The sequence below is a fragment of the Corvus moneduloides genome, chromosome 1, assembly GCF_009650955.1.
Source record: "Corvus moneduloides isolate bCorMon1 chromosome 1, bCorMon1.pri, whole genome shotgun sequence".
Lineage (NCBI taxonomy): Eukaryota > Metazoa > Chordata > Aves > Passeriformes > Corvidae > Corvus > Corvus moneduloides.
The window spans coordinates 40,635,830-40,661,826 of NC_045476.1; the positions used below are offsets into that span (position 1 = coordinate 40,635,830).

A 25,997-nucleotide genomic window follows, 5' to 3' on the forward strand; every position below is an offset into this window, starting at 1 on the left:
GGCTTTGGAGTTATTCAGCCAGTTGTGAAATATTATCAAGGAAGAAAAGAAAATGAGAAGGAAATTTCCTTCAGAAGAGAGATGCCAGCCTCTGCAATGTAATCTTATTTATAACGTACTAGTGTGAAAAAAGGTAGTGAAGGCACTGGGGACTTATAAGTGGTAACAGCCAATGTTCCTCACTACACCTACCTGCTCAGTCCTGTAGTCTGGGATGCTGCCAACAGAGCTATGTTAGACTCATCCCAATCCCAGGTAGAAGCTAGGGCACACCCATGGTGATGCCTCATTTGTTCTAGCAGAAACTCCCACGCCTTGGGAATCACAGGACTTGCCCTACTCATTTGCCTTCCAAGCCAATTCCTGCAGCCAAACATTGTTTATGGCAGAGACAAGTCTGTATGGTCCTGCCCAGGGACCTTGTATATTCCCTTGGATAGTGTTTTCTTACTGGAAGAAGTCAGGCACACCACCTGCTGGTACACACTCAGCATGGAGTGTGGCCCACCTGCTTTTGTCTGGCCCGTACTTCTGCAGCTGCCCAGTTAAGAGGGTCCCCTGGCAGAGTTAAAAGTAGCCCCAACCTCATGGGGCTCTGTAGCACACATGCTCCCTCTGCATTGTGTGGTTCCCAAAGAGAGGCAGTGTCCCAACAGCCTGATCTGTTCCCTAAGCAGGGAATCTATTCCTATACAGCTAACGTTAAGAAAGCAAATCTCCTTTACTACCTACAGAAATCTTCCATTTCCTTGAATTTAAACAAGTGTAACTGAATTTGTCTATGCAGGACCATAATAGCTCTGTGGATACAATATTAATAATATAGAAGTGAACACAGCACACCTTTGTTTACTTATAACAGGTTCAATCTATTCTTAGTAGGCAACAAAAGCTCTACATTCTTTTAAAAGCTGATCTGGGCAAATGTATGGGAGTATATTAGCAGAGGCTTGGTTTTCAAACACTTGGTGAGTGTTTTCTCATTGACAACAAGGAATGTCTTCAAAGACAGTGATTCTTCTCCTGTACTCAGCACTGGTAAGGCCACACCTCGAGTGCTCTGTTCAGTTCTGGGCCTCTCAATTCAGGAAGGGCATTGAGGTGCTGGAACGAGTCCAGAGAAGGGCAGCAGAGCTGGTGAAGGGCCTGGAGCACGAGTCCTATGAGGAGTGGCTGAGGGAGCTGAGGTTGTTTAGCCTGAAGAAAAGGAGGCCCAGGGGTGACCTCATTGATATCTAGAACTGCCTGAAAGGAGGGTGTAGCAAAGTGGTGGTCAAAATCTTCTCTCATGACAGGACATGACAACTCATGACAGGACAAGATGACGTAGCCTCAGGCAGCAGCCAGGCAAGGTTTAGATTGGACATTTGGTAGAATTTCTTCACAGAAAGAGTGATTGATTAGACACTGGAATGGGCTGCTGAAGGAGGTGGTGGAGCCACCGTCCCTGGAGGTGTTTAAGGAAAGACTGGACATGGCATTCAGTGCCATGGTCTGGTTGACACAATGGTGTTCGGTCACAGGTTGGACTCGATGGTCACAGGTTGGACTCGATGTTCTCAGAGGGTTCTTCCAACCTAATTGATTATGTGAATGTAAGCAGGGAAAGCTTTGGCTTAAAACCCCCTTCTGATACTGTAATCTCGTGTGACAAGTGAATTATCTTGTAAACTTTACTTAGCCCCGGTTAACGAACTGAGCACAGAGCGGGCCTGAGGCAGCCCTGCGCTCCCGGCCGCCCCTCACGGGCCGCCCCCGCCCGAGGCCGCCAGGGGGCGCGCTGGCGCGCGCCGCAGGAAGCGGCTTTGTCCCTCCGGGACCAACCGCCGGTGGAACCGCGGCCTCCCGCCGCCTCCCGGCGCCTCCCGCCTGCCCCTCTCCCGCCCCGCCCCGCCCCGCCCGCCGCCACCGCCTCCCTTTTGCTTTCGGTTTTTCCCAGCTGGCAGCTGGCGGCCCGGCCCGGCCATGGAGAACGGCGCCGTCTACAACGAGACCACGGAACCGGAGGCGAAGGCGCCCCGCCGCCGCCCCTTCGGTTGCACCCTGCAGCACCTGCGGGGATGGCGGCTGGCGGCCAAGGTGGTCCAGGCGGTGAGTGCCCTCCTCCCCTCGCCGCGCGGGGCGTGCCGGGCCTGGCGCGGAGGGAGCACTCCTGGCAGAATGGGGGCCGGGGAGAGACCTCGAGTCTCCCGGGGCTGAGCCCGGCGGGGCGGGGTGGTCCCGCTTTGGCATGGAAACGAGCGTGTTGTGATGACCTTCGGCTTTAGGACGGTCTCGCGCCGCTTAAAAATTAAACTCCTCGATGATGCAGCGCAGCCTGGGGAGATGGCCGCACACAGGCTTCGAGGGAATGGATTCTGCCGGTCGGAAAGGGCTGGCTCCGCCGGGAAGGTGTCTTGACTTGGGACGTGGCATGGGGTCACTAAAGTTGTGCAGACCAGTAACTCAGGTGGAAAGCTGGCATGGTGCCTTATAATGCAGATTCAGAGTGGTTTATGGTGGGGAAGTGATGAGAGTGTTCCTTCGTCATGCCCGAGCTGCGGGAGTAGGTGCTGACATCTGATGGTGCCGGCGTCGTGTGCCCGAGGCTCGGTGCTGCAGCCACCGTGGTCCAGCTGCCTGCTGGCCTTAAACACCAGCCACTCTGGCTTAAAATCAGAGGGAAGCCTTACAGGAAATTTAGTGTTTTCTTCTGAGGACCGGATTGGATGAAAGCAGGAGGAAGAAGCCTTTGACTGAACCTCACCATAGGGCAGTAGAACTGGGAAGGACTTTACTAGGTCATGAGCTCCAGACTTTCCTCTCTTGCTGCTCCTGCAGCCCGTTCTAAGCCTGTCACTCTGCGCTGTCCATGCTAAAATTAAGGAGCTCATTTCTCCCATGATTTGTGGTGGAAAATTGCACCAGAGACGTGTAACGTTGATGGTGGCCCATTGAATGAGACATCACTTCGTGTCAGGCAACCCTGGGCCCACTAGGAAATAGTGCTGGCTTTTTTACTGCGTGTAGTGTTACTCCTGAATTAAGCAGCTGGGCTCCTGGTGCTAGCTCCTGTTTGTTCTGTGCTTGGTGATGGGCTCTTCCAAAATGTACCAGTGTGACTGCTGATAAGGACGTGAGGATCGTCATTCTTAAGTACTGGCAGGAAGGGAGTGAAGGCTGGTGGTAAAGGGCAGCTGACTGCAAATGTGTGTCAGCATGCATTTTGCAGCCAACACAGTGGCTTTTGAGTCAGATGTGTCATGCTCACAGGAATTGTAGGTGATTTCCAACCCTTTCTCCCTACTTCACCATTGCAGAAAAGAGGACATATGGGTTTTAAGCTTCATTTCACACACAGTCAAAACCCTCAACCAGAACTATTCTTTACTGCTCATAAAGATAATGGTAACACTACCAAAAATAAAGTTTTCTAAGAGTGTTTAAAAAATCACACCCAAGAATGCTTTAAATAAATATAATGGAACATAAACTTTTAATTCATCTACTGGAGTTTATTAAAGCAAGATCTGCTGGCTTCTGCTCCCTGACAAGCAGAACATTTATTTAAGCAGGTTCACTGACTAAAATAAAATAAGTGATTATGTAGGCAAATTTGCTGGTGTACCAAAGTCTTAAGCTTTTTAATTGTTTAAAATGCTTTCTAGGTAGAAAAAAGGAAAAACTATCATTATCCTAAACAAGGTGAATAGCTGCTTGACATGCTCTTAAATAATTAGCAGTTTATGGCCTGCACCCATTTTTCAGTGAGGGGGAAAAGAAAATGGAGTTATAGTTGTTCACCCTCCTAATTTCCAACAGTTTTCCCTCCTTTTTTGTAACCTTTATCAATAAGCACAGATCTTGAGTTCTCAGTCAAAACACTTTAAACAAGCCCCAGAAATTCCTGAAGGTGGAAGCCTCAGTATTTCCAATAAGAAAAAGGTTCCTCTTTTGGGAAAGCGTTGATTTTTGGAAATGCCAGTGATGGTCGTTAACATCTATTGGCTTTGTGTTACAATAGTGGTTGTTACTGGAATTATGCTCTGATAATTGCTTGTGTGGACTGCTAAACAGGGTATGGCAATCAGAGAGTGAGCTCTCATTATAGAGGTGATCAAGGGTTTTATAAAATACTCTGAAATCACCTGCAGAAATCTGGCTTCTAGACCTAAGAAACACTTTTCTTCAGATGAATGATGGCATACATTATAACCTTAACCAGTTCGTTTGAGCAAATGGAACAAGGAAAATGTGACTGCCAGAAGGATGCTGGGAGGCATGCTATTGCACAGGTTTCTAGAGTGTTATTGTTTGTTTTGGTTTTTTTTAATAGATGGAATGTTTTTGTTAGTCCATGAGTGGTTCAAATTCTGCACAAAGGTAAATGGCACAGTGTGTATTGTGCCAACTCTGAGGTAGAAACTAATTCTTACGTAAAGCAGGATGAGTTGTTACCAACTGTTTAACTTTAGTCAAAATGCCCTAGCTGGAAAGGAAAATTGTAATTCAGGCTTAAATATCAGCTCCTTTTTGAGCTGATAGTAGCCCCAATTGTGCAGACTTAATAGAGAATTAATATGTCCACCTATCTGAACTAGAAGATTTTGTACTGGGAATCCCGCTGCTGAGCATCTTCACAGGCTTGTTGGCAAGTTCATAGATCTGCTCTATTTTTGTAGTATTCTTTTCTGTCAATTCACTTGTTAAATCTTCTTTACAAACTTGACACTTGTTTAGAAACTTCCAGCAGTAATGTCAGTATCAATGAATAATTTCTTGCTGGTGAGAGAAATGTTGTTGTTTAATTTCTGCTGTACGTACAGACAGATAGGACTAATAACAAAATGAAATCCGAAACAACTGCTTCTCTAACAATTATTTTGGTGTTTAAAACTATTGGTTTTTAGTGGTAGTAGGACAACAGAGGAATCCCTTTTTTCCCTAATAGTGATATCAAAGGGCAAGCTAAGAAACCCAAGCAGAGCTCTCTGGCATCTTATGAATGTGCTGCTGATATACGAACTTAATCAAAGCACTTACTCAAAGTTCTTCAAGCCAACTTTTTTAATTGATGTACTCTATTTTATTACTCAACTTATAAATAAAAAAATTGAATATTGACTTGGGCAAGTCTCACACTGGATTCCACTTGGTAAATCTCAATTATTTGACACTGAACCCTTTATGACTGCTCTTTGAATGGGATTTTTTTCAACTTGTTTGTACACTCAGTGGAGAAGATCTTTTTCCATTATTTAGATCATACTATGGTTATCTGGACATATACTTTCTTTTAAGGACAGGTTTATTCCCAAGTGGAAGTGATGGCATTCAGTTTCCAGTGCTTATAAAAAGAAATAGCCCTGTACATGAAAACTTACGTCACAGCTCATATTGTGAAAAATTTGAAAGTCATTGGATGCAGCTGTAAGCACATGTTTAGAAATGCAAAGAAAACCCCCAAAAGACCCCTAAACCATACAAACTGGAAAGTCAGAGTTCAAAACATTCCTGGACAGCCATTGTAGTTCACTGGTTTAGGTGCAAGTGCTGCTGAGAAGTTTGTGTTGCCAGCCACTGTGGGAGAGAAAGGTAGCCTGATAGTAATATTGAAGTTTCCCCCCGCTGTTCTTTCCCTTTCTAAGCTCCTGTTTACTTTATATTGTTGCATTTGCAAAACATGATTCTTTGAAGTGCCCTTCTGAGACCTGGCTTAGTAAGGGGAATTTACACTTCCTACTGCTAAACTGTTGTTTTTACTGTCAGAAAACTGAAACTGAAGACTGGTGGTTATTTTCCAAGAACAATTCTGAATATTAAGTTTAGATTTTTTTTTTTTTAAACAAAGAACTGTCAACCTCTTTATTGCCCTCATACTCTTATTAAAAATGTTATTGTCATTCTTATATCAGTCTCAGTTTTATGACCCAGTCTGATTCCTACTCATGGTTTTGTTTTAATTTGGTGAACTCCTTACGACGAGGATCTATAAAGCTATGCCAACTTTATGGGATGAAGGAAACTAGCAAGAAGTGGCCAAAATAAGCGAACAGTTAAATAAAGCAATATTCCCTCTTGCACAATAAAATGGTAGAAAATCCAGCAGCACAGATATGGTGACTATACAGGACCTAAATCACGTTCTTTTCTCAAAACATACTGTGGCAGGAAGGTGAAGATAAGCCTCTGCATAGATTAAACGTTGTCCAACACAGCTTGAACATAGTGTAAAGTTTCGGTTCCTACCAGAACAGTTGAGCTTCCGTCATTACTGAGTCACAAGCATGTGAGTATTGGCTATGTGGACTTTCTCTGAAGTTTTATCAAGTGAGGTAACAGGTGTAAACTTTTTGACCACCTATAACAGCCAAGTGTAAACCATGTCATTATATAATCATTTCTGCCTGTAAGAAAATGGTGGAGAACTTTACCAAACTTATTATAGACTGAGGATTTTTGTCGCAGCTAGCTTTATTAATCTTCATATCAGAGATGCCTGTTTGTTGAAGATGTTAGAGACTTGATCCAACCCAAGCATGTTATTTGTTTGCAGATTTTCTCTTTTGTGGCTGTTGTTTGTGAAGAAATTGTGGACGATTGCATCTATTGTAGTGGACTTTACTTCTTTGAATTCATAAGCTGCAGTGCCTTTCTTTTGAGCCTCCTGATTCTGTGTGTGTATTGCACTGATATGTATGAATCACTGGGGAAAGAGAAAGTACAGAAACTGGTAAGAATTTTTTTTTTTTTTAAAGGAAACCATTTTTTCTAAGTGCATAAAGTCTGCTGTGGAGTAAAAAGGCTATGCAAAATGAATCTCCTTTTCTTCTCCATGTAAAGGGTAGATTAAAGTATCTTATAGTTAAAAAATGAGCCAACTTTGAGAGTTTATATTGACATCTTTTTCAAAGTTGGCTACCTGCAGGATTTTAGGATTTGTGTGGCAAAGTTTTTCCACATTAATGCTACTAACATTAAAGTGTAGCCATCACGTGTATGTACGTACGTGGAATACAGTTTACCGCCAGCATGATGCTTGCAATTTATCAGTTTACCCTATCTATTTTCCTACTGGGTGGAGACTACCTCCTTTTTGGCAATAATCATACCTCATTACAGTTTATGGCTTTATATTTCAGAAGATCCAGCAGTGGGAGAAAGTTGCTTTGTAAAGTCAGTAGGAACATTATTCTGTCTCACAAGTGTCCCTTCCTATTTGCCTTCAGAGCAAACAGTAGGGTCTTTATGTGAGGGTACAGATAAGGGAGGGTAGTAAAAGGTTTGAATGAGCACAGTTACTTACAGTTTTCTAATTTCCCAAATGTTTTACATAGGGAATAAAGCTATCATGGTTGTCCTGAGCTTGAATTTGATTGTGAAAAAAGGTTAAATGAAGTTAATTAAATACTTTAAAAATACAAAACCAGGGCAGACTCCCTTAAATATCTGATAATGCTGTTTAAATAGCTGATAATGTTGAATATCATTTGGAATGTAGTGGCAACATGTATTTTCTGAAGCTTCCACTAGCATCACAGTATCAAAACATAAATTCACAGGCAGGTTAACTCAGCTGTTGTTATGATGTTTGTTCTTTTTAGGTAACCTATCTACAATTAAATTATATATGTTTTTACATATATTTGCAGAATTTTTGGGCTGTGCCAGCCATAGGTGCCTGGTTTCTGTTAGCATCAATAGTGTTCTCTGCAACCTGCTCTGGCTCTGCTGTTGAACGTGCTGCCTGTGTAAGTCTTAAAATGACAAGATTTACTTTGTATTTATCTGGTATGTTAATTTCTCTTCCCTCTAAACTTCACTCAATTTGCAGAGAAGAAACTGGGCAGGGAATAGAACTCAGTGCATTGTGATGTTTCAGGAGGAATTAGCTATTTCAGACCTTCGAGAAACTTACCATAGGAAATCCAAGGAGCTGGCATTCCTCAGGATTGCTGGAAACCTCTGTGTGCACTTGCAGCTCCCCACCTTTTGCCTGCTGCCTTGGATTTGTATTATTTCCTGTCATCTCTTGCTATTCAACAGTGTCATCTCTTGAAGCTTCCCCAGTTCTCTGATGCCCTACTTCTGAAATTTCTGGTTTTCCTCAATTGTCCTTTCATAATGTCACCCCCTCACAAAGTCATCAAGAAATCCTGTCTTTTGCCAGGCATTACAGAGCACATGTGGACAACACTGACCTGCACAGTCTGCAATAAGAACAGCAGTTTCCTCAGTGACAGAAACAGTAGAGCAACAGGGCTTTCATCTCCCAGGGAACACTGAGGAGGCTCAGGGCAAGGCACTGAAGGGGCTTTGGGATGCTGTAGGTGTCATAATTCCCTAGTCATTTGAATACTTCTTTTGAATAACCTTGGAATTGTGAATATGTGAGTTTAAAGATCAAATTCTTGAATGAGAAAAAATTATTTGGAAAAGAAAGCAAGATAATTCTGTTCCATGGGCAGCATCAGGTATTAGAGATACACACTTTTGCATAGTTTTCTTATGTGATATAGATCTATTTAGACCTAATAGTTCGAGTATAAATCAGGTTTCAGGTTTGCCTTTTTTTCTGATGCAGGAAAAATGAAAACTACTGTGATTTAATACTTATTAATGTCAAATTCCTTTGGTCCAAACCAGTTGTGTAAAATTTAGGTAGAGTTAGAATAATGCATATGTTTCTTTCCTTGTTTGAAAAAAAGCTGTCTTCTCTTTACCACTTCTCATCTTGCCATGACTAGTAATGAAATGCCACTCAGAAAATGTCATTTAATTCTCCCTTGCTGACCCAGGCTCTGCAAATCTTCTCTTCCTTCACCTTCCATGTGTTATTCTTCTTCATTTACTCTCATTAATCAGCAGCCCTCTCTTGGATAAATAGTCTGCTATATCACCAATGCCATGCTACTTTAATAACTGATTTTGGAAATGAAACTAATACACTTTTACTATTAAAGGTTGATTAGAACACAGTATAAGGTTCACACTTGATTAAAAGAACGAAAACTGTAAAAAAGTTCAGCAATGAATGTGCTAGAATTATGATTTCTGACCTGTGTCTAATTTAAATGGAACTATTGATTTAAGGAGGACCGTAATCTTAATATATAAGCATTATTAATGCATACAAAATGGTGCAGCAAATCTCTCCAAACAATGTTGGTATGCTATTACTGTTTATGCATTTTAAAATCACATATTTCTGTCACTTTCACAGGTATTTGGATTTTTTGCAACTTTTGCATTTGCAGCTGAATTTGGTACAGAGCTCTTTCTCAGGCGAAAACAAAACGTCGATGGATGCTCTGAAAATCCTGGTAACACTCAGAGTGCCACAGAAAATCAGCCATTGAATAAACAAAGCTAACTTCCTGAAATTGTTTAAATTGTTTCCTCTTTTTCTTTTTTATTTTTTTTAATTGGAGCAAACTAAAATGAACTTTCAGTGCACTGTAGGTAACAACTTCGGTTTCTTTGTTCTAATCAATTTTGTACACATTGCTCATCATAAACTTTTTATGGATTCTTAGGTCAGGTAATGGCATTTTGAGCATCATGTTCTAGGGTAACTGGTCCTGCTTAATAAGTAGTCCTGCCACCTGCTGGGGTGACAGGCACTAAAAAACCTTGGGTCTAAATACAGTAACTTCAGGAAAACAGTGTGCTGATTTGATTTTGACAGAGGTGACTAACAAAGTTAATGTCTGTGGCATTAATTTAATTTATAAATTAAATTAAATTAATAAATTCTGAGCTGTAGCCTAAAGGTATTTCCTGGTTAAATGGACCAGATGCTTCTGTTGCAAGTTATAAATTAGTACAGCGGAATTCATTTTTGTACTTCCTGGTCAAACTGAATGTAAAAGGGAACCGTACAGGAATTCTTGTCCTTAAGTAAGGGGGTTTGGAATGTTTTTACTATTCCTATGTCTCAATTCCGTCTGTGGAGATCAGTGTAATGGTGTAGTAGACTCCAGGGGGTTTATGGGGAGGGTAATGTAAATGGTATATTAAGGAGACAGTTTTGCACCCCATGATTGTCAAAGTTTGAACTTGAATACCAGAATCTTCTTTCAGATGATTTTGAAAGCTGTAACAGTTGCAGGAAGAAACTTGAAAAGCCAGCAGTGAGAGGAGTAAGAGAAAGAATAAATATTTTCCTGAAGCCGCCCCAGAAGTAGCAATCTGAATATCAATGGAAAAAAGCTTACAGCACACTGGTACTACCCTGGTGAATATTACTTGCAAGGATAATACCATATGCAGCTTGTTTATGCATACATAATACTAAATTTTGCCAGAATGGTTTTGGACCTCACCATTTTATGTGTTTATAAATATGGCAGTAGCTTGAGACTTCTTGCTGACTAGCTCAGTTGGTAAACAGGTAAATAAGCACTTGTACCCTTGATTTGTTTTGCAAGCAACAGCCTGTAGGACTGCAAGGAACACTACTGATGGGACACGTATTGGACAAGTGATGGATGTGTCAGACCAGATGCTGATGGCTGTAAAAGAAATGAAGTGCTGAAAAGCATTTTTCTGGTGTCTGAGGTAAAAGCAAGACTGCTACGCCTCTCTTAAGAGGAAAGCCTTCAAAAGCAGAGCAAATTGCTGTATGCCAGGAGATGTTCCAAAATACCAAAGCAGATGAGAAAAAGCTGATTATGCAAAAACAATTCTTGTTTGAGTGCTCGTGACATTTGCCGTGTCTCCCAGGCATTAACTGCATTTCATTGATATCCCAGTCTGGCATGTTCCTAGTCCAGTAACCTGTTGTGACAGCATTGAGACTAAGCCCTCCAGAACCTGGCTGAGCTGTATTTGGGAAAGGAAGAGGAAGCTGTTTTAAGACAAAGGGCTGCAATAGCAGGTCAAAGTTGGTTTTTTTCCATTGCTGCCACTTTCTGATGAGTGTGAATTTGTGATGTTTTCTCTCTGTGGCCTGAGACTGAAGCCTGAAACTACACTTTGCTTGGAGGATGCAAAATTTTGCCAGGTGGTGTGAAGCACCAAGTTAAAGCTGTAGCTTGGCTTCAGAGTTATTCATGAAGAGATACTCTCCTTCATAGAATTTCATGTGTTGTAAAGAAGAAATGCTCTTTGGACTGGCTTTTTTTCTTTTTCCTTGTATTTATTAGTGTCTGTTTCCACTAAAACCTGATTTCAGTCAGCGCTTGCTGTAGCTGTCTCTGATAACTGGGTAGATTAGAGATGTTCAGTTTACAGGTGGTGTTACTGGTGATACAGAATATCCATAATGAGAAATACCTCCACTATGATCTGCAATGTCTTACTTTGGGGACCGTGCCCATATGAGTAACATTCCAATGGTCTTGTTTCGGTTTCTTCTTATTGCCTAGAGTTCTACTGATTTTTTTCCATACCAAAATGTCTATAGTCTTTAAATCTTCATCTGTAATTAGTAGCTGTAAATATAGTGTAAGAGCAACACTGTGCTGCTAGTACTTATTAAGCAATGCAGCACCATGGCTGGACTTTTATCTTGAGGTAATTTTTCCTGTTATTTTTCCCAGCCTGAAGATAAGTTAATAGAGGTCTGGGTTTCGGTTGCTTTTTCTAGAGGCTTTTCCCCACCTAAGTGCCGTGTTACTCATGTCCATTCCTGAACTGGAGATACTGGTACAAAAAGGGATGTGTAAAGTCATCCCCCTGCCTTGGCAGTTTACCTGGCAATAGTCTGTCACACAGTAGTTAAATACTAGGAGCAAGTCACATGATGGTTATAGGTTTAAGGCAGTTGCTAAAATGTTACTTCCAAACCAATTGTTGGCTAATATGCATGGTGGTGCTGTTAATCCTTGTGCTTCATAAGGTGTTCTTGCTCTTATTTTAAAATAGTTGAGAAGCAGATTTGCTTGTGTGTGTGCTGTTCTCTGCTTCTGTGAGGTTATATTTTTAAACTTTATCAGCTTCCTATATCCTAGCTTTCCTTATCACTCCTAGCTCCTTTGCCCTCCCAGTCTAGGTGGGGTTCCTTGCTGCAGTGACTGAGCAGACTGGTCTGCAGTCTTGACATGCTCCTTTGATGCTTCTGGTGTCAGGTGCTGGCTTTAAATGTCTGTCTCTTAATTAGACTAATCCTAGAGAATGCTGTTGGAGCTGGATTAAATGTCTGATTCTGCAGGAGCTCTGTGTGGCTGGATGTCTCTTACCCCTCGTGCTCTGTCAGCAAAGCCCTTTGCTTGTTTCCCAGCCTGCTTCTGATGAAATCAGCTGACCTTATTTAAACCACCTATTTAAATTGCTTCCATTAAGGTGGTTGATTTTGGCTTAAGTGGATTAGGGATTGTTCAGGAGAGTGATGGGAGCTCTGGCATAAATGCTGTTAGATACAACTGCCTCGAATTTCTTCTGTTGGCAAAGTAAACATCTCTGTACATTGTAACTGGTAGTAAAGCCTGTTGAAAAGAAGCAACTGGCCCAGTACATCTATCTGGGAATTGTCTTCTCCATTCTTCACCACGGGGCTTGGCAGTGGTGTTGGAGCCTGCTTGGACACTCAGCTTTGGTGTTTTCCAGCTGAACCTGTCCAAAAATACTTAAAGGCTCTGTACCCACTTTCAAGGCTTTTTTACAGTGCCTTGAGAAGCAGTGGAGAGGATTTTTCAGGATACGTGAGGACTTGTCCAGTGGCTGGACTGTGAGCTTCTGCTCTGAAGATCTGTACTGGGCATTGTGTAGATTGTGAATGCTAACTTTTGTGTTTGGGTTTAGCCCACAAAGTAAAATCATGGTGCTACCAGTGCCCTTTGGTTCTGAGTATGGGAAGGAATTGTGCCTTAATGCCTGCACTGTGTGCTTCAAAAGAGCAGGGAAGGGTTGTGGTCTGTTACAGGTGAGTTCTACCTTTGCACCTTCCAACCTGAAAGAGCAGTGAGCGATCTCATGCAATTCTCAGAGCTCAGCACAAGATGTTTTTGCATAATGGCTGTCATGGTGATCCTCATTCAAATTTGTGCAATAAACATATCAAGCTTTCTATACTGAAGGGAAATTCTTTGTGAAATTTTTCAAAGGTTCTATACAATTGTAACGAATCAAGGTGCTGATAGTGCCTTTAAGATGGAAATTCATCTCTTGTTTAGTCTATTGCTGTAAACATAAGGAGTTCTCTGGATATAAAATTTTATACTGGACAGAACTGTGTATGACTTTTAACACCTTTAAGAATTTAAGTGAATTTTAATTATTATTAAAGCAGGATGATAATACATTGATTTTATATATATAAGTAAGAATTTTATAGTTTTGTTTCCAGTGTTGCCTTGAATTTTCATCTAAATAATTTTTAAATGCTTAAATATTTTTTATCATTCTAAACCTGTGATCTTTTTTAATGCATTCATGTTTTCTTGATCTAAGGGACTTTATAAAGTATTTTGTAATCATTTTTTAAAATAAAGGTTTAGTAAATAACTTGTTTCGTGTGTTTCTTGGTTTTGCTGCTGTGATTTGGTGTTGCTATGTAGTTCTCCCAAAGCCAGCCATAGGAAATAACATCATTCTTTGCTCCTGGTTTGGAGGAAGGAGTTTACATTGTGTTTGCCTGTTCCTGGGGAAGAGGGTCCAACTTGCAAAGCTGGATATTCTCACTGGAAGTTCCCAGGAAAAAATATCTGATAAGGTCAGTATTGCCTCTGACCACAGGGTCCACCCAAAGTAGTTTGCAGTAGCCTTTACTTGTGAGTAAAGTAAGTTACTGTGAGAAGCATAATTCAGGTGCTGCTTCCTATTGTCTTGATTACATGGAACTGAAAAAAATAAAGGGGCAGACTTGCTAAAGGAAGGAGTGCAACCTAGCAAAAGGTGTTGAGAGCAAATGATTTATTCTGGTGTAGAAAAATGCAGGTCACTGACTTGCTTGGTCGAGGGAGAGCTGCTTGATCTTTAAAAAATTGTTTGGCTGATTGTCAGTGGTGAGGGGGGAGGAAAAGGAAGCAAACCTGCATGTTTTGCTTTCTGGCAGGGGAGCACTTTTTTTGTTTCATAATCCTACAGGTTGCTTATTACCTGGTGGTCATCTTGTACACAGGAGAATGCCACTTCCTTCATTGTTGGCACAGAAAATGGAACACCACAGTTTGTTTTTCTTTATTTTGTAACACGAAAAGATGAAATAATTTTAAGGATGAAATTATCTCTTTGATGAAGTTGCCAGAGATGAGTGTAATCTTAAGGATTCAAAAGGGAAATATGTCTCAAATGCTTTTAATTACCTAGATGCAAGAAAACAATCAAGGCAAAATGTTGTATTAGAAAGGTATGTCAGTGGTGGATTTTACAACATGAGAAAATAACTCAGAAGTACTAGATTTAATAATTTGAAGCATGATCACACAATTTAAGTCATGTTATTGCTGGAATCATGACAACCCCTTTCTCAGGAGTGTAGTCCAAGTTGGTTCACTGTAAATTACCAGAATGTAGTGCAGCAGGGCAGAATATGGGCTAGTAGTCTGCAGCTTTCCTTTGTGAGTGCACAGGCACCACCTGGTCACTCTGTCTGTCCATCCCTCGTTCAAGGCACAGATGTGTTTCCTTGCTTTGGGATGGCTTTTGTCCTTCCAGCGAGGAGCAGGACCAGCCACCTGCTCTCTCACACAGCTGCTGTCATGCAGGAGCCAAGCAAGGGTCACTGCTTGGCTGGGCTTTGGGTGTGACTGCTCCTTGGATTCGGAATGGCTATTCTTAGCTCGTGGAAGGAAGCACAGGGAAGGCCAGAAATGCACTTTGCATTGTTCCTGCCGTCTGCACAGGAACCTGCCGAGAAGCTGCAGGAGGGAAGTTTGCCCACAAGAGGGCAAAGATGATCCTGTGATTGAAATTATTTGGTCGTAAGGACTCCGTCTTCTTCCCACCTGTCTTTCCAGTGGGATTGAAGCCCCCATACCCCTCTGTCGTCAGTGTGGCTGTAAATTGAAGTGTGCATTTTAGGGATACTCTTTCCAATAATTTTCTTATTTCTCAATATGTAGCTTGAAGGATTTTTGGCAATATAATCATATCACTATTGTCTCAAGGAGATACTTTGCCTGTGCAGTTTGAAAGGGTTTTACTTGCATTTCTGGTGTTTTGTTGTCACTGTTGTACTATGGACTGCGAGAAGAACAACACAGAATTCAAGTCCAGGATAAAATGGGATTATTTAATTAATTACAAACTCATTTTTATAACTTGGTTCGCAAGAATGGCTAAGTCTATTGGTCGTTTGACCATCCACCTCAGAGTGATTGGCTGAATGCTACGACACCCATTTCAAAATATTTTCTTCAATGTACCATAACAAGACTGTATAACAAGTTTGCACCTGTGAGATGAAGTCTTGGTTTACAAAAACCTTTACACTGCAGCTAGCTTGTGTGAGAAAGGAAAACTTCACAGGATGCTGGAAAGCTGAAAAATTTCTCTGCTGAAAGCTTTTCAGTATTCAGATTTTGTAACCTGCCAATAGATGTTTTTAAAAATTCAAGTGGAGCTTCAGCTGCATGACGCCACCTGCACTTACAACACAGCACTGCAGCTTTGGAGAACTTCGTGGTCTGTACTATGCTGTGGTTTTCAATGAAATGTCTGTGGATCACGGGTGGGAGAGGAATGGAGTGGGGTGTACCTGACCATTTCTCGGACTCTTGAGAAGTTAAATGAGGGACACTTATTATCCAAAACCGCAAATTATGCATGTTGGGAAAAAAAACAGGGCCCACAAACAGAAATGTTGGCAACTGTAGCTGTAAAGCATACCAGACGGGACTTCTTGGAATTCCAGCCCTCTCCAGGCATCCCAGTGAAACTTGCTTTGAGCAGCCCACGTGCCCTGATCACTTACTCAGTTTGTTCCTTATGACCTATTATCTCTTGGCTGAATTGTTGGTGGGAAGACAAACAAGACTTGGCTGTTTTGAAGTTGGCAAGTCCTGAGGTGAGAGTCTGGCTTCACAAGGAGGTGACAGCACAAGCACATTCTTCTGTAGCATGACTCATGTGCAGCCAGATGGGGACAGCAAATACCTAGTCAGGTATGCACTGCTAGATGTGCTGCATGGAGCCAGGCACTATCCTGCAGTGCTAAGCTTGGGGTATATGTTAGAGCTCTCTTTTTTAGTCCTCACTTGGACTTACAGGAAGCATAATATGGTAAGACAAAAAGCATGACAAGTTTTCTGTTACCATATGCTCAGAGAATGGTGCAATGTTGCTCAAAATAATGCAAGTCTGTCTGCACTACAGCCTTCCTTTTAACTACTTCCTTTGCACCAGCTGTTCCTCTCCCAGAAATATCAGTGCAGACGTGATTCTGAAATCCCTGCTCATGCTGAGCTATAGGTGAGGAAGGGACAGTTACTAAATTGTTCTGTGGTCTCTGCACTCCACTAACCAAAGGTGTGGAGCTGCTCTCCTGGTGTGAGCAGTAAGGCATCCTCACAGCAAGGAGGACAGACTCACTACTACTATTTTCATTAACACCCATTTCTCTCTTCTCTGCCTGCTCAGTTTCAAATGCTTCAGAGCACTGGGTTAAAGCCCTGCTTCCCATTCCTGTACCTCAAACCTAAACTAAACCTCCCTATCAGTGCAACTCATAGCAACAAGAGCTTTGGCTAAATTTCTGCCTGCTAGTTTCTCAAAACAGCTGGCATTAAGTGGCTGCAGAGGCCACCCTGAGGGGGTACAATACAGCCCTAGAGACAACTGGCTCGTTAATGTAAGCCTGTTCTCTGCCTCATCATCCTTTTGCTCAGAAAGGCTTGTTTTATGAATGAACCAATGTTGTCCTTGACTTGATACAGTTTTTTTTTTTTAATTGTAAACGCTTGTTTCTGGCAATTGTGCCTCTCATTTGAGGGTAACAAGGGCATAATTATTCAGCTCTCATGCATCACAAACTGCTGAGCATGAGGTATTAATGGAGTGCTTTGCTGCCACCATAGCTTAATAGCTACAGCTGCAGCATTGTGCTCTTGTTTGGCAAGGGTTCATGGAAAGAGGGGATGCAGATCATTAAGTTTTATGTTAAGAGTGATTTACAGATGTAGCAATAACAGTAGACTATGCTAGACGGACAAAGCACTTCTGATTTGAAAGGAGCTGTTACACCAGCAGAGCTGTAATTCATACTAGTGGTGGTACAAAGCCCCCAGCACCAGTCCACCTCATATAACCCCCAGTAATCATAATAAAGGAAAGTTGTGTTAGTGTAATTGTGTGTGCTGGCAGGGGGAGGAGGGGAATCATACCCTACCATCACAACTGGCTTACAGATGTAATAGAAGGAAGCTGCAAATGGGTGCTTTTGGCTAGCTCCAGGTTTTGAGGTGATACCAAACTCCCAGCCTGGTCCCTTCCCATCCACACAGCTACAGCATCAGCTCTGTTAAGTGCTGAGAGACAAGTGCTAGAATTTAAAGGTGAGTGTTGCCCCAGCTCCACATGGGAAGGTAAAAGTGTCTCCCTGAGATGTTCCAGCTGAGAGGCCAAGCTGCCATGGTAGCTGATGGAGGAACAGGCACATCTAGAAGGTGAATCAGAGGGGAAGAGTAACTCCTGCACTCTGAGTCGCTGCTGTGATTCACTTTTGCCCTTCTCTTTCTTCATTGCATGTGCAGGGGAGCGTGGCTGGGTACTAAGGCTAGTCCCATGCAAATAGTCTCCAAGATACACTGTGCTTTTTCCTGGGAGAATGATATTTACTCTCTTTGAGCTGTAAAAGCAGTGCAGAATGAGTGCTGTCTCTAATTTCCTAGTCTGACCTCGTATGCTGAAGGGTTATATGCCTCAAGTCTACACCTGTGGAGTTTTCTTCCCCATGTTCCAGTTCCTTCTTGTTACAATTCCTCCTGTGCTGAGAAGGCTCCTGTCTGTGTTGCTCTTCCTACACAAGCGCAAACATGTAAGAAAAGAACAAGTGGTTCAGACATACTTAACTTAGCAATGACTCTCCATTTGTGGCCTGGGGATATTCCCCTCTGTGGGGAGGAATGCCCCACCACCCTGCATGGCTACCACGTCACTCACACACATGCCAGCTCTGCCTCAAGAGCTGGTGTGTTCTCCTTGTCTTTCTGGGAGCCCCTTTCAGCGCCCACGGAAACACACAGGTGCTTCCTTCACCCCCACACAGGACTGTTTTTCTACCCATACCCACACATGCAAGCACAGAGCACTCAGCCTGCTCCTTTTCTTCTGTGCTATTCCCTCTTCTTCCCAGGTTCTTGGCTTGCCGCACAGTTGCCTGCCCACCTTTGCATGACCCCACGTGTCTGGAGTCCCCCAGGAGAACGGCTCTGAAGTGACAAATGTGACAAATGTGCACCAGGCAGGGCCAAAATCATTGCAGGGCCAGGCAGAGTAACCTGAGGGCTTTGCAGCACCAAGTGTTGGCACCAGGACACCTGGGCATTCCTGTGTTACATCACGCTGTGAGCAGAACTTCTTGTCACAGTGAGGAGGGCAGGACTGCTGCTCTTTTGCTAAGGCAGTTTATTCCTTTATAATGGTTGCTTTGTGTCTTGCTGTTATTCTAGGTCTGCAAACATCTAAAGAGCAATAAATGAAATTTACACCATCTTGGGCACTCTGAATTCAACTCAGTCCAAGACAGGATTATCAAAAATTAATTTGAATTGAAGTAAATGTCCTAATCTTTTTTTCTGCTTCAAAAGTTCAGGCCTTTATGGCTGGCTAGTGCTCTGAAGGACATACTTCACTCAAACACACATCTCACCTGAGAGCCAGCATTTACCCAGTGACAAAACTGCTTTTGAAAATACTTATGTGCCTTTCTGTAATGTTGTAGTTCAGCAATATGGAAAACCCAGGTGGAGGTGGTGTTACATCCAGGAAGCGATACAAAAATATTAATCCAAGGAACAGCACTGTTCTGAGCTGTTCCCTCAGGAAAGGTCGGGTAGTGTTGCTACTCTGCAGTGACCTCTTGATTTTAGCTCTTTCATCTGCACTTTCTCTTTTATCTCTGCCCTCATTCCTCACCATCACCACACAAAAAGGCAAGGTCCCTTGCAGCCTCCTTTCCATGAGCCCTCCCTATCATACTACCGTACCCTGCAGCACATTCAAGCAGCCACAGTCAAATCAGGCCTTTGACTATTCAACACCGGAATTTTAAAGCCAAGCTATCACAGCACTAAGCCGGAACAATGCCAAGGGTTTTGGTATCTAAATTCTGTCTCTGTGTAAAACTGAAAGCTCGTATTTGCAGCCACCTCACCCCTGAGGCAGGAAACTTCTGTGGTGCTGCAACACTTTTAATTATTGTTTTCTTCTTCTTCTTCTTCTTCTTCTTCTTCTTCTTTTATATTTTTTTTTATTTTTCCTAACTTTCAATCTTCCTTCCTGTGAAGTGCTGCTTCTGGGCATGGCCAGAGAGCTTCACTTTCACTGTTAGAGCAGCTCAGGTAGAGGTTTGGTAAAGGGCAAAAAGCAGACAGATTCTTTTTTTTTTTTTTTGCCAACTGCCCCAAGGCAGAGGGACTCATTCAGGCAGGTGATGAGAGCTTTTTCGTTCCCTAATAAATTGGCAAGTCATTTACACAGTAGAACAGTGCAGATATGAGATAACAAGAGGATAAATCATCAGGTTTTTAGACATATGGCCCTTTTTTTTTAACTTCCATGCAAGCTCCTGGATGGTGGGAACTCGCTCTATGTTGATCAGCTCCTAGTAACAAACACTGGTGTGTACTTGCCATACTGGCCGTGAGAAACCAGCGTGCTGACCCAGGGGACCAGCTGAGGCTGATGGACTGGGCTCAGGGACAGGCAGAACAGAAATAAACTCTGGAGCAGCCAGCTGTGGGTAATCAGTGACCTCCAGAAAGGACATAATGCTTTTCCTGTTTTCCAGCTGCCTCTGTGCTGGAAAAAAGTAATCGTCTTTCTCCAGGAGAGGAAGATAACAAGCACTAGTGCCACTTTCTGACCTGCTCCCATGTAGCAGGGTTAAACAAGCCCTGGGACCAGGGACTGGAACCAAGAGCCACCTGTTCCCAACAGGATGGCCTCCCAAGTATGCAGCCCTGTGTGTCTGCAGAGGAGCAAAAGGTAAGCCAAGGGCATGGCACTTGCACTTGCTCCAGTATGAAACTTGGAACAGCCCAAACAGGTGGGTTGCTTAAGAGTATCCTAGAACTTTGTGGTGAGGGCTCTCTCCTGCCACCCGGGTGTAAATCTCTGCAGGCAGAAAGAACAGGATGTGGACCTCCCTTTCTCTGGTACCCACTTCTCCTTTCACACAACCAGCAGCACCTCCTGGATGCCCAGTAGGGCCCAGTGAAACATAAATCCAGCTTTCCTTGGCTTTCTGATGGCACTCAGTCTAAAAGCAGGTCTGTACTTTGCCCAAGCTGCATGGATGGCCAAGGCCCCTGGCCAGCACACAGGCTCAGCAGCAGCATTTGGCTCCATGTTGTCTCTAAGCACAGTGGAGTCCACAGCAACTTTAAGTTAAACAGGGCAGACCATATGGCAACTTGATGCTACGTTCCACAGCCTGTGGTCAGGTCTTGTCCATCCTCCCACAGCTTTAGCAGAGCAGGAAAATCCCAGACACAGGTTATAAAGTGCAGGCAAGCAGTAAAGAGACTTCTCTGTCACTCCAAGCAGATCTGCCCTTTAATAACCTGCACAGCCAGAAACTGCTGATATCTGCCACCACTTCTGTTCAGTGCACAAGTCACTCACATTAGTTCCTCCCTTCATAAGCTTTCTACTAATGTTTGCCCCTGATCTTCTTTCTCTCCTCCTTTTTGTCCTAGTAAGTTCCTAGTCCTCTTCCATGGATCATCACTTGGCATGGCCCCCCCCCCCCCCCGTCACCCCCCCACTTCATTACAAGTTATTGTTACTGGGGTGTCCTGCTACCCCCTTTAAACCCCACACAGTGAACTGTTTCCAGACAGTGCAACCAATTCTCAGCAACAGAAAAAGTGTGCAAGTTATGCAGGTCACATAACCTGCAGTGTCTTCATCCAGCACTGTAGTGCTCAAGCTTTTCAAAGCCATCCTTCCTCTTTTTTAAAACATTTCATTTCCCCTTGAAAGAAGCACTATTCATTCTCTAACTTATCTCAAGCCCCCAGAGCTCAAACATGAAGTTGCAGTTTTTTCACAGTATGAAACAGTTTGCACTACCAATTTTCCTCTCTCAATGTTTACATTTTAATTTTTCAGTAAGAACTGAATGCCTAACTCTATCTGTGTTAGCTCAAAGGATAAACTACACTCATTTTAGAGCTGAAGAGGATGGACAACTTTTGTGTGGGATAGTGGGAGACCAGCACATCCAAACACAACTGCAGGGAACAGGTTTTTCTCTGGCTCCTACCTATTGTCCTCCAGTTATAGGAGGTATTCTGATACTCCCCAGAGAGAAAGCCACTGCTGTAGTAGAGGAGGGAAAAAAATGACCAGGACAACAATCTGATTCTCCACATCACCCAAATAGCTAACAGAGTTTATTTCTAAAACAGCTGGAATCCCATATTTGACAAAGCTGCAGACAGATGGAGCTTTCAGAACCAGGTTGACACTGAAGGAAACTTAAAACACTTTTCCTGGCAGAAGTACAGCAGAGAGGTGTCAAATTCCCTGCCAGATGGAGCTGTCATTCAAAGACCCCCGGTGGAGCTGGTGATAACAGAAAATCTGTGCTTTTCTTGGTAGACATGCTTCACAAGGAGGATTTGGGGAAAGCAAGGAAACTTTGGCAGCAGAGATGTCAGTCTTCCAGCCTGAGAGCAACCTGATTAGGAGCATCTGGTGAGTCAATGGACCCAGCACTGTCACAACAGCCAAAGCCGCAGGAATATTTTAGCCCTGTCAACAGGCACAAAAACCAAAAGGGAACTGGTAACTTCCATCTCTTGATCCAGTATAAACAAGTGCACTTACAGCAAAACATATTCTTTGGATGATCACAGAACATAGTCAGAAATTCTTTGGTTGTTAGCCTGTGTGAAATTCCCCTTGATTTTTTTTTTCTCCATATGGTGACAAGTGACAGAGCGATGTGAGAGGCTAAAAAAAAAAGCTAGTATAGTGCCAGGAGAGGGGGCATGGTTCCAGGAGAAAGTGGAAAAGGCCTTTTCCGCAAAGCAAGCTCAGGCTACAGCCCCAGTCCTTAGCAGGTGCTTCTCCCCACTGCCACCACAGCGCTGAGGTCTCAGCTGCATTCACACTGTCTGCAGCAGAACACTGTCTTCCCACCGGAGTGCCAAGGGGGGTTAAAGCTTGTGGGAAGGTAATTACTGTCAATCTGAGGTGATACCTCAGGAGGTGAAGGAGAAATAACACAGTCTCTTTCCTCTGGGGGAACAGGAGAGGTTGTATCCTTAAACATCTATCCTATCAGTCCAAATTAAAGCTAGAGTGCTGGTTTCCAAAGACTGTAGTTAAGTCAGTCTTGGCAGGAGGACTGGTGATCAAGCATCTCTGTTGCAAAAAATTAGACAGACACACACGTGTGTGTGGGTGTGTGTTTGTGTGTGGGTGTGTGTTTGTGTGTGTGCTTTCTTCTGCAGGTATTTTCACTCAAAGTGCTCAGAATGAAGTCCCTTGTCACGTATGGCCATTTGACTGGTCCTGTGCAGGCAGGGCAAGGAAGACTGAACTATCACTGACACTACTGACTGGATTCCCAGCTGAGAAGAATGTTTGTTCTCTTAAGCCAGAGAGCCTCTGAGCCATGCTCAGTTCGGGCTGTTGAAACAAAAAAAAAAAGGCTCATTTCTGACTAAACACAAAACATATCATCTGAAGGTAGGGGGCAGAAGTTGAACATTGTAAAAAAATAAGAAACAGCCAATATGAAATCAGTAACAATATATCTGCCTGTTATACAGTTTTATTTGAATAATCCTCTGTATTAATGTTAAAGCACTTTATCTTGGAGTGACTGTATGTACCTTCATCCACTAAAAACAGACTTTTGTCCTTTCAATTTGTTTCCTGCTCTGTGTTGCTCTAAATAGGGCACTTTTGAAAAGGAATAGCAAAAAGAATCACAGAAACTGTGCACCATGAGGAGGGGGATTCTTACCTCTCCAAGTTATCTGCTCACTTATTTTTATCTGCTTACTCAAAATTTTTGACACATTAGCAGCTGGCCAATTTTATGTTGTCAAAGAGTTAAAAATAAATTCTAACTAAAGATACATATATTAGGATGGGAAAAAAAAATAAGGTGGCAACAAATAGCAATATATGTTGGCCTGCCATGAGGCACAAAAAGAATTTTCCAAGAGAACCATTAAATTACTTAGCAGTATTGATACAGAATTTCAAACAAACAGAAAAATATATAGCAGGCCAGAAAATGCTTTTTTCTCCAGACCGTCCCTGGTAAACGGTATAAACCAAACTTCTGCTGCACCATCATGCAGTTGTCTTGACAGAATAAACCGAGTTCTACTTCACAGCTCAACATGAAAGGAGAAGCACCAAAGAGGAAGAGAGGCCCACGCTTCCTTTTTTCCTGCAAAGAATTTCCAGCTCACCGGAGATGGAGTGCAAACAGAAAGACAAAGGTTCCAAGAAGGCATTGTCTCAGCACTGAAGTTACATAGAACTTCATGATGATACCAGGTCGGACAGAACTGAACTGTTCTGTCTGTCCAGGCTCTGGGCAGAGTCCCCAAGAGCACAGATTCCAGCTGAGGCAGAGAAAGTGACAAAACCACATATAAGAGAGAGAAAGAAGCACATTGCTCCATTCACAATGGGCTTTCCATAAACACTGTTAGATTACAAAGAGAATAATTTATAGCAAATGCATAGAAATTTTCTACAGAAGAGGTCTTACTGTGAAAAGGAGAAAAAAAAAGACCCCACAAAACATTAAACATATGTTCTTGGGTACATATTTTCCTGTATTTGGCAAGGGAAGTTTTTAAGAATAATCTTCGATTGCTAAAAATTCATGGAGAAAATTCCAGATTTCATTGTGTATTGTTGGGGCTAGGAGGGAGTGTTTGCAGTGATGTATTCAAGTTGCAGTTCATAATTTTTGATGCTGGGTGAGCTGATGTTAGAAACAGTCCACAGTTATGATAGAAAGAGGTAACAAAGGCTTGGGTCAGGTTATCCAGGCACAAATTAGTTTGTAACTGTTCCTTTGTTAAACATATAATCCTTGGAAGTTCAGAATCAGGTAGGAATTTGCAGGATTTCCCTTGTGTAAACAGGTGGAGGAAATCAGAAGCAATTTTTCCATCCCTTGGAAAGGAGAACCAAATGACTGTCCAAATGAGTTCTAAATGCACTTATTGTAAATAGCTGGAAATGGCCACAGCCCAGCTTGTGAGACAGAAGTTGTCTTTCTCTGAAACAAGCAGGTTCTCCATTATAAACTTCTTTGGGTGGGGGAAGGTGGGGGAGCAAAAAAAACTTTGGTTCACAACGTTGTTTTGCCTAGGCATTCAAGTAGATCTTCCAAAGCTACCAGCTTGTCCAGGCTAGCAACAAAATACCCATGGCTCTCTCCTCAGTAGTGGACGCTCCTCTTTGGTATCCTGTTTTGTAAGGCAGATGTCTTGCACAGGTGATGGAGTCACACAGATGCATCTTTGAAAAGGAAGACAGTGTCACTTGTGTTGCCATAAACAAATTCATCCAATTTATTAAGCAACACACTGGAAACCTTCTTTTGGTAAGGGGTGGGGAAGGGAGAAAAGAAAGCATTGCTATGTTCACTATTTGCTAGAAGCAAGTTATTTTGCTCTTGTAGATATTTGTTAACAGCTGTGATAGCGTCTGTGTTGACAGAAAATTTGGAATTATTGCTTTTTGAGTAATTTTGAGTCACAACAACCAGGGCATTAATAAATCCTTCCAGGTAGACACAGCCCTGTTCCAGAAAATATAAATAGTCACTTTGGGAAGCATTCTGGCAGTTACTAAGCATGATACTTACTTGTTGACTGTGTTATGCACGAAACCTTGTAGGATGACCACATGCTTATAACACAAAGTATTGTAGCCAGGAACCCGAAAGTCTAGATGAGAAAACAAACAAACCACAAATACTTATGGAGCATTAGATGACACATATTCCATGCATGTATGGACACTTTTGTATACTCAGCTACACATTTTATGGGATTAACAGACCCGAAAAAGGGGTTTTTTTACTCCATTCTGCCAAAAGACTAAAAAACCCAAAGTTCTCATAGTATAATAGCAGCTTATGTCTTGTCAAAACAGCAACTGAAAGATAGACTGAGAGTCATGCACAAGGAGGGAGAAAAAGCTGGACAGCAGCATGGAGTCTCGACATCTAAATTTCTCACTAGGATTCTGCAACAAAGAAAAGACTGTTTCTAGCATCTCTGATTACTGCTCTTTTACTGCCCCATTCAAAAAGTCTTTCCCTGCTGTCTGCCAAATAAACAAGTCAGGTAGGTCTTCTAGTCTGTTTGCATCACCAGGACTAAGTTTCTGAAAGTAATTCTTTATTCTGGAGGAGCTGTATTTCAGGTCCTGTTGCTGTGAAAGTACTGTCACCCTTGTGACTTGTAAGTCATGCCTTTCTCTGTAAAGCCCTCCAGCCAAGAGAGGCAGAGAGCACCTGCCAGTAAGTCAGCTCAGAGTCCCAGTGGGTTTTAGCTCAGGAGAAATTATCTTGGACAGGGCTCTGTTCAGGAGCAGGAGGCGCTGAAAGCCGGGGGTTGAAATCCTTTCGGTAACTTCCAGCTGCTACAACAGTCTTTCGTCAAAACTTAATTGTCTTAATTCTTCACCTAAACACATTAATTCCTATGAGTTAAAACAGAAGCATTTGGTTTCAACACTCTGGCAGGACAAATACCAACTTTAGTGGTGAGTCTGGTGTCTGACAACAAAATATTTTTGTTGGCACTGTGTTACAGAACATTCACTGAAATGAGCTAGAAGGTAGTTCACCCAACCAAGACACAAGTAAGGCAAGTGTGTAAGAAAACAGAGGTACAAGTGAGAGATTCCCAATGCCCTACTTA

General features: G+C 42.6%; 2 protein-coding genes across 2 annotated transcripts in view; one reads left to right on the forward strand and one right to left on the reverse strand.

Annotated features, from left to right (window-relative positions):
* Positions 1-1,902: 1,902 nt before the first annotated feature.
* CMTM6 (CKLF like MARVEL transmembrane domain containing 6) lies at positions 1,903-12,880 on the forward strand. Its single transcript, XM_032107441.1, has 4 exons — positions 1,903-2,091; positions 6,536-6,712; positions 7,632-7,730; positions 9,203-12,880. The coding sequence occupies exons 1-4, from the start codon at positions 1,966-1,968 to the stop codon at positions 9,350-9,352; spliced, it is 552 nt and encodes a 183-aa protein (XP_031963332.1). The 5' UTR covers positions 1,903-1,965; the 3' UTR covers positions 9,353-12,880.
* An 8,565-nt stretch (positions 12,881-21,445) lies between these two features.
* Positions 21,446-25,997, reverse strand: part of CMTM7 (CKLF like MARVEL transmembrane domain containing 7) — a 28,118-nt gene continuing 23,566 nt past the window's right edge. Inside the window, exons 4-5 of the mRNA XM_032107453.1 lie at positions 24,935-25,016; positions 21,446-24,585 (exon numbers count right to left, since the gene is read on the reverse strand). Coding sequence (XP_031963344.1) covers positions 24,572-24,585; positions 24,935-25,016 — 96 coding nt within the window. The 3' untranslated portion in view covers positions 21,446-24,571. The remainder of the gene's footprint in view (positions 24,586-24,934; positions 25,017-25,997) is intronic.